Source organism: Phalacrocorax carbo, chromosome 3, assembly GCF_963921805.1.
Source record: "Phalacrocorax carbo chromosome 3, bPhaCar2.1, whole genome shotgun sequence".
Classification (NCBI taxonomy): Eukaryota; Metazoa; Chordata; class Aves; order Suliformes; family Phalacrocoracidae; genus Phalacrocorax; species Phalacrocorax carbo.
This window is the reverse complement of record NC_087515.1, coordinates 39,582,346-39,597,881: the sequence shown is the minus strand read 5'-3', so window position 1 is coordinate 39,597,881 and position 15,536 is coordinate 39,582,346. Positions and strand designations below refer to the sequence as shown.

General features: G+C 41.2%; 2 protein-coding genes across 5 annotated transcripts in view; one reads left to right on the top strand and one right to left on the bottom strand.

The window, feature by feature from the left end:
* PLEK (pleckstrin) overlaps window positions 1-3,479 on the top strand; it is a 68,512-nt gene extending 65,033 nt beyond the window's left edge. For all 4 annotated transcript variants that reach the window (XM_064446637.1, XM_064446639.1, XM_064446638.1 and 1 more), the window contains 3 exons: window positions 191-274; window positions 1,412-1,481; window positions 2,341-3,479. In XM_064446637.1, coding sequence (XP_064302707.1) covers window positions 191-274; window positions 1,412-1,481; window positions 2,341-2,480 — 294 coding nt within the window. In that variant the 3' untranslated portion in view covers window positions 2,481-3,479. The remainder of the gene's footprint in view (window positions 1-190; window positions 275-1,411; window positions 1,482-2,340) is intronic.
* Window positions 3,480-11,504: 8,025 nt separating this feature from the next.
* FBXO48 (F-box protein 48) lies at window positions 11,505-15,498 on the bottom strand. The gene is made up of 2 exons (XM_009500723.2): window positions 15,226-15,498; window positions 11,505-13,879 (listed from the first exon to the last, which is right to left on the bottom strand). Exons 1-2 carry the CDS (start codon window positions 15,496-15,498, stop codon window positions 13,718-13,720), a joined length of 435 nt encoding a protein of 144 aa, XP_009499018.2. The 3' UTR covers window positions 11,505-13,717.
* Between the last annotated feature and the right edge of the window lie 38 nt (window positions 15,499-15,536).

Sequence of the window (15,536 nt, the reverse complement as noted above, 5' to 3'; positions counted from 1 at the left end):
CCCAATTGTTTTGCAAAACAGTGGGATGCAGAAAGGCCAGGTTCAAGTCCTATTCCAATGAATATTTCCTGTCCAAAATATTCAGCTTTTTCCCTTTTATATTTGCCTGTTATCTCGTATGTGGGTAAGCAGACTGTAAGCGCTTGCAGGCAAAGCAGTTCACAACATTCCTGTTCTTGAATTTTCCTAGGGACATCGGAGGAAGAACTGGAAAGTGAGAAAGTTTGTTTTAAGAGAGGACCCTGCATATCTTCACTACTATGATCCTGCTGGAGTAAGAGAGATTTGGTTCCCTTCCCTGTTTGTTTTAAAGCTGATGTCTTGTAGAAGTATCTGAATGGAGTATTTACATGGGAATGTGTGAGAGGAAAGACCAAGCAGGACAGTGGGGCTGTTTGTGCTCACAGGAAAAGCAGAGTAAACGATGGTTTCTGGGACTGCCAAGTCAGGGTGGCAAGTGCCACCCAGACATAAGAACAGGTGACATCAAACTGTGCTCTCACCTGTGATTAATTAGAATTAATGTGTGCTCTCACTTGATTAAAGTTAACTAGGTCATAAGTGCAAATGAACACAATACAGTGATTTTGCAGTTTATAACTGAGGTATTTTCTGTGTCACGCTGAGACATGGCATTCCATTTCTTGTGTAATTCTAACGGGCCAAACTCTGCCCTAAGAAAGGAAGGAGCATTGCCGTGGGTAAAACCTGCCTCCCAAAAGCTATCATTCGGGTAGATTCAGCCCACAAGTTTCATTTCATCCTGCATTGCTGCAGGAGCAGTGCTGTTGTGGGTTACAGGTGCTTTATGCTGTGCCTGGTCCCCTTGGCAGAGGCAGCCTAGACACACTGGAGAATCCCCACCTTGCCTTTCCTGCTCCTGGCATTCCCCCCCAAAAGGGCTCAGATGTGTCAGCTTATAGGGACTCTTCTTTGATACATATGCCAACAAAAATGCATCTTCACCTGTTCTTTGGCTGTCACAGTCCCAAAGTGCACAAGAGGCCAAACTGTAAATACAGGTATAGCTGCTCCTGCTGCTTGGCAAGAATACTTCTAAGATCTACTCTTTTTCTAACTAATCCTTTTTTCTATTCACTGTGACATCAAAATAAAAGTTACAGTTGGCACAAGGCACTTATTCCTCTTGTACCGTTGTTCAGGACATGCTAAATACTCTGCAGATCCTGAATTCCAAATCCCCAAAGAGATTTCCTATTTATTTGCAGGTCTTCCCCCTATCATAACCCCCACCCCCCATGTCATACACAGACAGAGGATCCCCTGGTTTCCCAGGTTACACACTAAGTCAGCAAATGTTTTTGTTTCCATTCTGGAGTTGTAGCCAAATATTAACATGTGAACAGTTTCAGAAGTTTTGCATTTCATTTTGCTTTCCTGTCCTCACCAGGGAGAAGAACCACTAGGAGCAATTCACTTGAGAGGCTGTGTGGTGACAGCAGTAGAAGATATGCCAGACTGTAAGGAACCATATTGAATGAGCTGTGTAATAAGTTTTTGGTCCATTCTTTCAATCTGCCTGAAATCACAAGTGGTGTTTACTCAAAAGCAATCTATATGCAATTATTCAGTAATTTTTCTAGTAACTAGTCTCTCTATTGCTGTCTTAATTACTGGAGAAGTTTACTGTGGTAAACGTAGCAACAGGGAATCTTGTGTTTTGTCAGTTGTTTAGAGAAAACCTGTCAAAAGGATGACACCATCCCTATGTTTGGTTAACTGGCCTTAGACAAAGTAAGCTGAGTTTGCTCTCTTCAGTTGATAAATTTGGGATGGAAGCTTTACATTAGAAATGATTATGCCAAAAAATTACTACTGTTCACATTCTGTTTCCTCCCAAAACCAGAAGTTGTGGAAACAGCAATGGTTAAGCATTGCTGCAAGGAACAAGAAGCACTCATTCTATGCATTCTCCTCTCCATGGGACAGGCAGATTATCATAACCAGCAAGAAAGTCTGTTGGTATCTCAGCACCTGTGTAGGCTGTGCTGGCAGATAGAAAAAGAACCTGAGATTCTGGACGTGACATGAACTTAAACATCACTTTTTTTTTGTAGCTGGCAAGGCATGGGAGGGTTTCAGGGAATATGACCTGTCTGCAGGATTTCAGACTCTTCCATGATTGGAGATCAACTAACCAGAGACTCCTATAGGTGAAACATGCAGAATTCATGGGTCATTTCTCCAAGAGAGACACCTATTTCATTGACGCAATCTTGCAATCTGTTTGCCTGATCAGGCACAGCTGTAGAAAGGAAGAAACATTGTAAATACAAGAATTCATTCTCTTATAGCTGACTTCCTTATTTTTCCCCGTAGCCAAGAAATATGATGTTGACAACATCCTCTTTGAAATCATCACAGCAAATGAAATCCACTATTACTTGCAAGCAGCGTCATCCGCAGAGCGTACAGAGTGGATCAAAGCAATCCAGGCAGTTGCTAGGATTGGAAAATGAAGATGATCTGCCAGCAAGAAGACAGACAACTGAAATCAGTTACAGAAAACAAAACAGGAATTTTATAATTTCACCGAAAGAAAGCAGTATCATCCAGAAAGGCATCCTAAGGCTTGTGGGTTGGGGATTGAGGGTTGATAGTAAGTTTCAGTTCTATAGTCGGCACTAAAAAACTAACATTTTTCTACTTGTATTATTGTAATATTTTACTAAATTACAGTATAGAACATGCCATATTAGTGCATGCTGCTTAGAGTAATCAATCTACTTTGCAAAGGTTGTACATTATACCTTTCTCATCTTATATTTTTGTCTGACTGTATGTATCAAACTTCTAAGTCTTAAACTTGAAGTAGGAATTGAAGATCAAGATAATGTCAGATTCTGCATGTAAACTGTTCTTGATGCAGACTGATGTTTCTGAGTGCAAGAAAACTTCAAAACTTTTAAAACTCTGTTCATAGATCTAATAAGATACCTTACCCTTAAGAATTCTTATTCAGATTTCTTCAGTCTAAAAATAAATCTGGAGCTAAAGCATCTCTTCAATCCTGCTTAATTGTACCTGTATCTGAGCTAATGAACCTGAAGGTCTTTTGCCTTAGTATTGTATATCACAAAGAAAACAGCCTTGCAGGGGCAACAGGCTGGCAGATACTGCATCATCATGTCCATTTAAGACATCCGGAGGAAATTGGCTTCTGGCAGGCATTTCCAGTATCTCATGCAAGCTGACAGGATCATTAAAGCCTGGTCTGTCATTCTGAGGAAGGAAGACTTGTGGCAAAAAGATACCCTGTTTGCTCAGCCTGCTTTCTTGATAATTGCTTTGTAGTTGCTGCTTATTTTTGCTTTCAGAGCCTACTAACCCAAAAATACCGTATGGCAGAGGAAAATAGAACCCCCACCCCCCCACCCCCGACAACAGAAACTTGCTCAGCTTAGCAAAGGAGGGATGCAGCTACCAATTTTTAATAAAACTAAAAAGTTTTACCCGTCTTTGCCCTTGTCATTTTCTCATGTGCCCAGTCAAGGGTACAGCTGCCTACCTGTGAATGGTATTTTCTCTGGTAGATGATGCTAGTCAGTGTGTTTGTGGAAGACCTCTCACATTTGTACCAGACTATATCGATAGGGTCTCCAACCTCATAGATAATTCTTTTGAAGATAGATCACAAGGGTTTGTAGGTGTGTCTGGGTCTTGGTGGAAATGGGAAGACTGGAAGTATTATATGTCTGATGCCACCCTACCTACATTTCCAGCTATAAATGCTTTCATTTGCCCAAGATTGGTACTGGGAGTGACTCCAAACTATTCTTCCTTTTAGTCAGGGTCTCACGCATTTCTTGACATCAGTAATTAGCTCTGTGTTCCAGGGTGAATGTGCTGTAGTCCATTTTCAGACCAAGGTCTGACAAGAAAAACAATACATGTCACAGACCTTTCTCTCTGATAAGCTCTTCTCAAGCGATGAATTGGGGACCAGGGTTATTATGGGGCTAGTTTTCAAAGACATACGGTTTCTTAAACTCATGGCAGTGCTTTTAAAAATCAAAGTAGGTACCTGAATGCTACCAGCAGTCTGACCTTAGGAACTGTGCATGAGATGGTAACAATTGTCACAACCCTTGAACTGAGTCAGGGAAGTCGCTAAGGAAAGAGCTACTGGAGTGGAGACAAGGTGGCAAGGACTATTGTAATAGATGTGTGTATATGAGAAAATAAAAAGGTTAGTTTTACATCACGACAATTTCTAGAGGTAAAAAATAGATCTTGTCAAGGGAATTTGGTATTAAAAAGCAACTATGAGTCTATTGTAGGTGACGAGGCCAGCCTAGTTGCTCAGAAGGCATGGAAGAGAACAGGCATGTATACTTAATACTAGCTCAAGAGAGAACAGGCCTAACACAATGAACTGCTAATTGAAAGAGGAAAAATAGAAGAGCAGACCTTCATGTGCCATGCTTCCTCCATCTGTTTTCACCCTCTAACTATTTAAATCACACTTCTTCCATGCACTTGGCAATTACCACAGTTCCTTTTTTGGTTATAACATGAATTAGTCTTTTTTTGTAGACTAAAGGACAGCAAACTAAACTATTGTGGATAAGGAATATATTTATAATCTTCAATTACTGTAAGACTTGTATGATATAATCTACTGTAAAGATTCTCTTAGGTTTGTGTTTGACTTGCCACGTCTTATACTGAGCAGTTTTCCCTTCCCTGGAATGCTGATTGCTTGCTTACTAGAGTCAGGTTTTCAGGAATGTTTATTAACCATGCACCCACAAAAACACCCATGTAGACATGGAGCTCCTTCTTCCATGGTTTAAAAGAACACAGGACAAAGCAAACCGCATGCACATACACTGAAAAAATAACAGCCACAGGGACTCTAATTGCCCAACAAGCTTTCAGCCACAGGTGTTACTTCTTATAATCTAATAAACACCACATGGAGGTAGTTCTGTCTTAATGTGTCTCTAGCAGTGGTTTCTAAGAGCTGTTTACTTTCCTTGTGTTGTGGCGTTGTTCTGAAGGATAAGGCTAATAGTATTCTGTTGCTAAATGTAGTTATTTTTGTGCTGTTCTTTGCAGTGTGCTGTCTTTGCTTTTTACTTGAAATAATAGTTAACAAAGTGTTAAAGGTCTACTGAAAATGTGTTTTAGTAGAACAGCAGCTTATTGAGGAATCTTTAATCAAAGTTTGTTCATAAAGAGGAAAAAATAGTTAAGGTCTCTGAGGTATAATCTAGTGTGTGCTGTCAAATCTCTTGTTTTAGACAAAGTGTTTATTTGCATTTGTTCTTGCAACATTACAGTTAATTCTTCACTGCAGTAATACTGCTTCTGTCTTTGTCATACAGCTCACTTTATTACAAATGTTAAACACCAATTATTTCCTTTTTTTCCCCTAATTTGTCCTCAAATAAGTCAGAAGTTATTTTAAGTTTAAACAATTTGCTTCATAGGGCTCTGGATTAGTGCTTTTTATTGTTTGTAATGTACCTCTATTTGTTCTGAGTTCAGGGTTGGGTAGCACCAAAACTAAGACTCCTGAAAACTTACCTTAAATAACCTTTTTGGTGAGGGCCAGAAACGTTTTAGTAGGGTGGGGGTTTTTTTGGGGGGTGGGGTGGGTGTTGGAGTTGGGTTTTTTTTTTTTTTTTTTTTTCAGTTTTTACCTTTTGAAACTGCAGGAGATTATAGGAGGAACTTTAAAAAGCAAAAATTAGTAGATAACAGTCCTCTGCTCTTTGTTGGTAGATGGTATTTCTGTGGGTGCCTTCATTTGCGTTTTGAAAAGTGCGTGTATTTTTGTTTGTGAACTGTGGTTTTCTCACTGATGTATAGAGATTTTGCCATGTTCAGTGTGAACTTCTGTGTGCGGTAGAAGACTTGAAGGGCTTCAAATTTCTGTCTCCCATTTGGGTTTCCTGCTGGCTAATGGGGATGTGGGCTCTAGTCTTCTCACCAGCCACCTTCCTTGGAGGAGTTTTTGGGTTTGATAGCTTTGGCAGCCTGAGAACACAGCCTGTGCCAATAAATAATGCCTAGTTCTTTAGCTTGCCTACTTGAATAATTTTTAAGTAAATATATTATGCTGAGTTTGTCCTAAAATAAATAAAAATGCAATATGTATGCTTGTGTTAGTAACATGCCACAATACGCAAGAGGTTCTTTTCAAAAGCTAGGATAAAATAAAATGCAAGGCTGTTTGCACAGCCTCTGGTTTGAAGGATTATTTTTGGATTATATAATTAAGTAGTTGCATAGTTATATTATTTAGCCTGTAAGATGAGTGGTTCTTGGTGTATAAAGTGTCAGATGTTTGCCCTTGAACATCAAGCCACAGGAAGGAAATCTCAGTCCTGCTTCTTGTGAGCAATGTTGACAGTAAGGGGGTCTTTCTCTCACTTTCTAACCCTTTCTCTGCTACCCAGGAGTGGGGTTCCTGAGTGTCTACCTCCTATCTTTCTGGCTACTTGTGTGACACTAAAGAACACAAAGTTGACTCAAAAAGCAAATGGTTGAGGCAGGATCAGTGTTCTGACCAGTGAAGCACTGGTGCCTTTCAAGATGACATTGCTAGCCCACCACACGCAGCTCAGCTGCTCAAGACAGCCTTGTTGTAATGAGGAGCCTTTGCAATGCTCCCACCTATCTTCAGCAGTTGCTGGATTGGAGTCTGAAAGCAGAAAGCGCCTTTTGCCAGCTCAGTGGAAGTAGCTTCAGTATGAGAATGAAGCTTAGTCCTGGCCAATCTGCAAAATGAAGGTGGCAGAGAGCTGCCATCTGTATCTGGGAGTTGTTTTTGTTGTGTGGGATGATGATATAATTGAAGTCTGATTGTGATGCATGAAGAATAATTTGAATGTGGTTACTTCATCACCTTTTGAAGGTATTTTAGGAACTGCTTTACCTCTTAAAATGGCAGCTTGGTGATCTGCAAGCCAAGCAAACAAAAAATACCCTTGAAGAATCTCTGACTGAAAACAAGTTTCTTCTTTTGTTGTTACTCATGAGACTTCTTGAAATAGAGCTTCTCATTTGGCATCAAAATAATTTTTTTTTTCCTGGATTAGAAATAGGACTTCCTACTTTGCATTTAGAACCAAAACTGTGGCTTTCCATGTTTTGTTTCTGGTTCTTCTAGATTGCTTAATTTCTTTTGCCTTTTGTTTTACTTTCAGAGAGAGTAAAACTGCATATGAAAGCTGAGGAAAATGCTGCTTTTCACACTTCACTGGACTTCCATTTTAAGTGTAACAGAGTATAGTAAACCTCTTCACCTGCCCTGCATAGACTGCGTTTTTTTAAGGTGGCAACACATTTCCCTCTCTTTCTCCATCCCATTAAAAGCTGACTGAGAATGAGAGAGGAAAGGAATTGAAGGCAAATGCTGATGAAACTGATGAATTTTTGCTTCCAACAGTTAAAAAGGGGGAAATTATGTTAGTATTTTTTTAAAGTTTGCCTTCAGAATGTCTGTCACCAAAATCTTGAGTATCAATAAACCAGAGTGATCAAGGGAGAGGAGGAGGAACTGGGATTGACTAGTTTAATTAAAAAAAAACCAAGCCACCAACAAAGTCTAAAACTAGATAGCCCAATGTGCGCCATCTTCAAACCCAGATATTAAAAAGACATTGAGAACTTTCTTCCTGGCTTATTGCCATTAGCCCCTTTCCTGTTGCAGACTGATAGAGTATCAATTATGTATATCAATGTACAATTAGTCTTTTTATGAACCTGCTTCCACATCATAAGGACAAGTCTGAAAATCCTTTCTTAAGCACCCAACTATATAAAAAGAAAAACAATAAGCTATCTTTTTTTGTCCTTTATTGCTTCTATGTGTGTACATAGGTGGCCTGCTTTTGAAGGCTTAAGTTGTTGTATCTCCCTAGTATGTGATAGTGAAAGTACGGTAACAAAATCAACATGTATGCATAAGATATTTTTGTATAACAGGAAGAGTTGTTTATGTCGGTGTTTTTATATGCAGTTTTCTGATTAATAAAAGGAAGTATTTCATCATTCTGGTACATAAGTGGTAAAATAAGGTTGGAGTTTTTTTAACTTAATATTTTTACTTAAAGGCTTTTTTTCCCAAGTGCGTCTTCAACTTCCCCTTTCTCCTCTTCCCTCCACCCCACCTCTTTCTTCTGAAAGCTATTTTGACCTAAGCATCCTAATCGAAAAAGAGAACTTGTGGCTCTGCTTTTTAGGCCTCATAGAGTGGAACTCAGATACATAAATGCCTAGTGGCATTTTAGATGTGCTACAACATACCACGTGGTCTTTAGTCACCCCTCTAAAAGAGTAAAACCTTACTTGCATCTCCTCATACCTACATGCTCTGTATAGATGTTTGATTACTTTATGGGTATTGAGTGCCATTATAGCCTCCCTGTTGAAGCATTTGAGGAGCCCCTAGCGTTATTATTTCCAAGTACATGTGTTGATAAGAGTTGCATGTTAGAATGGCTTTGAAGAGCAGCATAATTTAGTGGTAAGCCACGTTAAATGAAATTTGAGGCATGTTTCTATTATCTTGCGAAACCTAGGTGTTAGTATCTTCTAGCAAAATTTGTACAGTGCTTTTGTTCTTTAGCATTGTGACAGAAAAATAGTGGAAGCTATTGAAAATATTCCTCAGTTGAACAGATGAGTAAAGTTTTCATGGGGTATAGTCATATTTAATTTATTAACTGTAAGATGATGCTGCTGCAAAGAATATTTGCCTTTCAACTTTTTTCCTCCGTTAGGATTAAAGCCTTAAGGTGGCTGGTTCGTTTGTTTGAAGTTTTCCCTCTGTTCCTAACTTGCTGAACCTATACCCTCGCTTCAGCCTTCAAGTTGAATCCTCCAACAGATAGGTGCTAGCATGTTGTGGTCTTTTGGATTTGGTGCTCCGAGATGTCTAAAAGCAACATTTAGTGACTAATGGTGTCCAGTGGCATCTGGAGAAGTCTTTGTATGGAGCTTGCCGTGTGTGGCATCTCAGCAACAGAACAGCCTATTCAGTCAACACCCCTGTATTGGCCAGCAGCAGCTCCTTTGCCTGTTAAGAATTTTAAGGACTGTGTATTAAAACCAGCATGTACTGTTCTAACAATATTTTTAAATGTGAATCAAAAAAATCCAATGTTGTACCTGATTGGCATGCTTTAGCAGGCTGCTTTTTATTCCCCTCCCTGCTTTGTAAATCCATGGTTGCTGGACATGGGGGGTGGTGCTGTAGAGGATGATTGTGAGGAGTTAGTCGGCTGCAGACAATTGCCCTGGTACATAGAATTGTCTTCTTGGTTTTCATTTCTTGGTAGGTCCCCAGGATGTCTGAATTTGCTGTCCATCGTCTTCCTCTTCCACCCACAGTTGTAGCTTGTGTTTTTTTGGTTTACCAGAATAGTAGAAGTGGGTCTAGCCCTTAGCACTTGGGCCTGAAAAAAATAAGACAAACCCACATGATCAGCCCCCAATTCTTGGCATTGTTGTGCTGATCAGAAGCCACTGCTGACTCACAGTGTTAAATGCAGCAGTTGATTTCTTCCATGGCTTTAAGGACAGACTTTTCTGAACAAGTAATATGCTGAAAAACAACCACAAAGTGTCAGGATACTCTTGGGAATCTGATATATTTCTACTCAAGTTCATTTGGAGAGAAAATAACACCACCACCCCCCAAATCCTCCCATCTATATGCCTTTATTACCTGTCAGCTCTCATAGGCTGAAGCAGCTAATCCCAGTCCTGAGCCCAACTGTTCTGACATCAGTTGGGACTTCTCAGAGATGAACAGGATAGAGACATGAAATGTTAGTGCCTGCCTATCAGAAGAAACACATCTTTTGACAAAATTAGCTTTAAAATTTGAGTGGCCTAATGAAGAAAAGTCTGTGGTGATTAAACATCTTATGCTTTCTTTTTCATTTAGTCTGACTCTTTAATGGCAATGGCCCAAAGCCACATCCGGCACCATGATGAAATAAAGCCACACTGTCAGCTCCTCCCTTCAGAAATGGAGCACTGCAATACTGAGTAGTTGCAAGGAAGGTTCTAACACCATAGGCAGTTTTGGAAATGCAGAAATAAAATACTGACCTTAGGGGACCTCAGGTTGAGCTTCAGTGCTGGCATTTTGATGTCCAGATGTGTGCAGCAGCTCAGGACATCTTGTGCAGCAGGAAAACTGTTTTTCATTCCAGAAGCCTCGCTGGTGAAAGCCTGTGTTGCATACTTGGGGTGTGTGGGTGGAGGACATCCTATTTGCTCTGCACCACACAAGCTTTGACTGCTCTCTTAAAAGGTCTCTCTGTCTTAGGAAAGCTGGCTCAGCAAGACGGTGAAAGGCGGGAAGGCCGTGTGGCTAATGGGATGACTGGGTGATGGGTACCGCAGGCACAGTTCTACAGCTGACACCTTCTGAGTAGAAGTGGTGTGTGAATGTAGTGGGAAGGTCGATGGCGTTTGGTAAAGTGGAACTTCCCAGTTCCTCAGAAACTTATGGGTAAGAGAACTGGGCACTGGAGCAGAAACATGGTTTCACTAGCCACCTAGGTGTGAGGCTAGCTCATGTGTGTCCTGTGGTGGCAGGTGGATTTCACATGCATGGCCTTAGGAACCGAGGATGCTCTCTGTGAAGGGATACCTATGCATTAGTGCTAATTTAGCCAACAGTGTGATCTTCCTGTTACTGGCATTTCAGTGGTTTTTGCTTGTGGGTAGGAAGGGGAAGAGATGAGCCCAAACCAGCTGGTGTAGCAAGTGCCACTGTTTGGAGCAATGGACGCTGCTGGGGTGTCTTTAAAGGGGAGAGAGTACATTCAGCCTGCAGTAGAGCTGAGATACTGAGTAGGTGGTACAGGGGCAGAGGGGGGCGGAACAGAAGACCAGAACTGATGTAATAAAATCTCCAGGGGGAATTAAAACCTGTAAAGGAGGGGCTTAGAGTAGGAAGGGGAAGCAATCTTTGTTTTTGTGAGAACTTGTACTTAAATAAAGTATATAAGTTGGTTTTCTTCTTTCAGTAATAGATTTTCATGAGAAACACCACTGCTACTCCAGATTTGAAGATCCAGGCCTTCTTTAATTGTATAGCTGAGTGTTTAACTCCTGCTGTGTTTGAAAAGGCACAGCCACCTGATCTGGACAGAGGCAGAGGCATGACAGATACTGGTGATGTCTGTGCTCATATGAGACTGGAGAAAAGCTACAGCTAAGTGCACAGTGAAACAACTCTGTCAGGATTTATACCAGGGTAATTATTCAGTTTTAAAATTGTATCCTGAGACAAATATATGAGAACTGACAGCAGACAGGAGGAAAGGATCAGAAAGACAGGATAGAAGTCTAGGAGTTACAGAGGCTGGAGGTAACAGGATGAGGCTGGGTGAGGTGAAAGGTGGGGGACTAGATCCATTATTGTGCACTTTTCCTGTCTTATGATTAATAAATTGGGTATTTCTGGGGTGATAAGAATGTACTGCTAGTATTATTTTCTTTATTAATTAATATTTACTTTTTTTCACTTCTAGCTCTCTTAAAGTCAGGGTAAAAGATACTGTGAGAAGGGAGTGAGGCAGCACCATCAGCGGAAAAATTGTACTTGGGTGTGGTGGGTTTTCTTGGTTTTTCTTTTTTTAATTTGAGCTAACTAGATATCATCTTAGAGCAGAATAGCTAATAATAAAGGAAGCAGTGTTTACAATTCATTGAGCTTTGTGCTACACCTGCTATACTTAGCAATGCTCTTTACTCTGAGTTATGCTTCAGCCATGTTTGGCAGCAGGGTGATAGCAGAAGCTTCAGTAAATTTTGGGTACTGCATCTATTTTGGCTAACGTAGTAGTTGTCCCACAAGAACAGTGTCAACTCTTTTGGCATCTTTATAAAACCTGGTGCAATGGGGTCCTGATCCTGGGACTAACACTTACCTCTAAGGAATAAATTACAAAAGATGCATAAGAAACATTATCCAGTCATTGCATCGTGTCACACAATGTTGTTGATGAGAAAGCTGTCTCAATGAGATATGCTACACATGATTCAGAAAAGGTACTGGTGCTTATGAACTGAAAACCTGTTCTAATGGGGAAAATGTAGGAGGCTGAGGAAAGTGGATCAGTTTTGCTGACACCCATTGAATGCTCCAAACTAGAAAAGGCATCTGGTAACATACTGTTCTTGGAAGCATTCTAGAACTACCAATTTCACCTGGCTGTTCTGTTTCTTCCTTGGTCTGTAGATATGGGCACCTACAACAAAACAGCCTGTGAGCCCAGACACTTGCAATAAAGGGGAGTAAAAGATACTAGATATTTTCACTAGGTATTCTGCAATGGTTATATAATTGTGAGAAATAAAAATGCGTAAGTTGGAAGCAAATATAAACTAATGGTTTGTTTAACCACCAGCACTATCGAACAGAAAACGCTACTGGGTCTTAGCCCAGAGGACCATGGTCTGTACCTCTAGAGCAAAACTGCTCTACTGCTCCATCTACTGTTATTGGGACCCCCGTTAAAGGTAAGCGCTGGGCCTCATTGAACTGAACTTCGTATCTAACAGAAGCCTGATCTAGTGCTATTGAACTACATGACAGGTCACTTCTATCCTTACATTGCCACAAGGTCCTCTGCCAAAATCAGCAGTAGTTGATTTGAAATCACTTCATATTAACTAAGTTTCATAAGCATGGTAAAAGTCTTTCTATAGAAGATTGATCCCAGACTGGTGACTGAATTTTGTAGGAATACCTCATGCAATAGGGACCTTCCCAGGGTTTTCCCACTCACTTTATTCTTCAGTGCAAAGTAGGTAGGGAAAGGAATTAGGATAATAATAAATTGATTTTGTGGTCACTCTTACGTTGAGTAAGGTGACAGGCATCTCCTCTTTTACTAGCAGCAGGTTTTAAAGTCAATGCCAAAAACCAGTGCTAGTAAAGCAGGGTCTGTGTGATACAAGATTGTCATATAGGAAAAAATGGCGTTTCTGAATGTGTTTTAGCCTGACTACAAAAATACATGAGGTTGTGTTATCTCATATGGTTATCTAAGTTATTTTGTTTAAAGTAGTAATTTTGCTCTACTTCTCATCGTGCAAATGACTAAAATGCACAGCTAATGGCAGAGAGACTGTTAGTTCTGTGGCTGCTTCAGTCCTGCTCATCTGTGAGTCCCAGTCCAGAAATACCACAGCCCAGCAGTGGAAATGCAGTGCTGCTAAGCGTTAACACCTCTGTGGATATGAGTTCAGGTAACATCATTGAGAGGGCTCTGACATGGGCACTGGGTATGTTCAGCTGATCCTGAGGTGGCTGCCTTGTCCTTCTCTTTTATTTCCAATGTCTGGATTTATCTCTCCCACAGCCTTCCTTTGTGGGCTCTCATGTTGTGCTGCTGATATGATAACATGGCAAGTCAAGCACACTTTTTTTTAAAGTCATCTCTTCCAAAACAAAAAGTGCAAATTGAAAGTACAATCAATGTCTTTTTCACAATACAGCAGAACATTAAGTTTACAAATATAAAATTACAACTGAATAGTCTTATTTAGAATTTTACAGAAAATTCATCAGATAAAGTGCAAAGACATAACTTATATTTTTGAGAAGGTTTCATCATGTTTGCAATCACAACTGATTTTGAATGGCAAAATATTTACAGTTAGGCAGTCTGAGTTGTTGATAGAAGGTTCTTGAGTTGTAAGAACCAGCACTGGTTTCTCATCTCTCAAGTTCTGCTTCCAGGATTTCTCCCCATGTGTCGACATCCATCGGATACATGCTTTTCTCTGGCAAGCTGTTCTGTGAAGGAATGTTGCTGTATTTCCCACTCAGCCATTCTTGCTTCACTTTGCTTTTCCAGTAGTTTCTCAGTAATGTGATCTGATGGAAAAACAGACAGCTTGAATCTTGGAAATGAACTGATTTAAGTTGCATTCAATGCAAGTTAAGTTTTGCATTGGAAGAGTAATGCTAGAAAAAGGATTTGGAATGTGTCTTTGGATATCTAGATGCTACGCCCAGCAAGGTGCAGTCCTGCCAAGAGGTAGACCTTGGTCTACTTCCAACTTTTCTGTTCTAAGTTGGGTGGAGAATTGCTGCTTGCCTCAATTCTTTGAGGGTCAAGGTAAAAACCCTAAACCAGGAATTTATCTTCCTCCTTACTCCTTAAAAGAAGTGCCTTTCACTTTCTCTTCCTATGTAGGTTATTTGTGACCTTTAACTCTTGTTTGGGCTTTAGTGAAGAAAATGCTGACTTGGTGCATTTGTTGCTTCTGCTTCAAATCCCCACCAGATAAAATTATAGAGACCCAGTGCAGGGATTTCTGGAAATTCCTGTGCAAAAATAGTAAGACCTGTACTTTCAAAGGGCAACCACTACCTGCTTTGTGGCATACTGAAACAACTCTACTGAAATGTGAGTGTCCAAAACTGGGTTTGGGTTTTTTTGCTGCTGCTTTTCTCTTTTCACCTCTCCACCACTCCCCTGCTCTCAAACACCAGCTAAAATGAGGTGGTGATCACCCTCTAGCTGGTCCAGAGCAGTAACTGTGAAAACCACTCCTTTCCTGATCTACCTCAGCTTTCAGGCTGGATTTGACAGTGATGGATCTTCCAGCATGTTCAGCTCCTAACTCCTCAGCAGCTGTAACTGGGAGTGTGTGTGGAGTTTCAAAACAGCTTCTCAGAGCTCCTGCTTATTTCCTCTTCTCTACCCCAATTTTTTTTCTCCTGGATGCATGTCACTCAAGATGTATTGAGGCAGAGCTACCCAGGATGAATTTCCGTGAAGTCATTCCTCACCAACCAAACTATTCCCACAAAATACAACCAGAAAGCACACGCTGCCTAGTGGTGGTACATTGTCTTCTACCCCCTGGCCCTGTCTACTGGGATGTGGGCTTTCTTCCATGTTACAGCTGTGCAGACTTTGATATGATGAATATCTGTGCTGAGGCCATGTGGGGCAGTGTGAGGACTAAACGGGGTGTGCCAGGCCAGCCAGACGTAGTCCTGCATAGGAAACAGGACAGCCTTGCCTTCCTCTCTGTGTATTTAACCAGACGTCCAGCTGTTGGGGTGCACTACCAAGCAACCCTGTGATTACAGTGGTTTTCCCCTTAGCCTGGTACAGATGAGATGTGTGGATGTAATTTCTTTATATATTTCTATTACCAGTCCAAGAAGTCTTGACGCTGCTGGCCTGACGTCACTGAAGTTAAATTTACCTTCCAGGAATATCCATTTCCTCGATCGCAGTCGATCTCCCGCTGGCAGACAGCCCTCACGCTCAAGCAGTGGTGCCTCCATAAGTGGTCGTTGCTCTCGATGACGCGGTGCCAGCCCTTGCACGTCACGGCCGCGTGACACAAGCTCTCAACGTCCAGGTCGCTGAAAATCCGAGAGCTGACTTCCGGAGGGAGGAGAGCCACGAAGTCGGCCGGGTCTCTTCTTCCTCTTCCTCCCGCCCTCTCCCGGCCGGCAGGGCGCTCCCCCTCCATCCCCGCGGCCTTGGGGCGGGGACGGCGCTTCCCCCGGC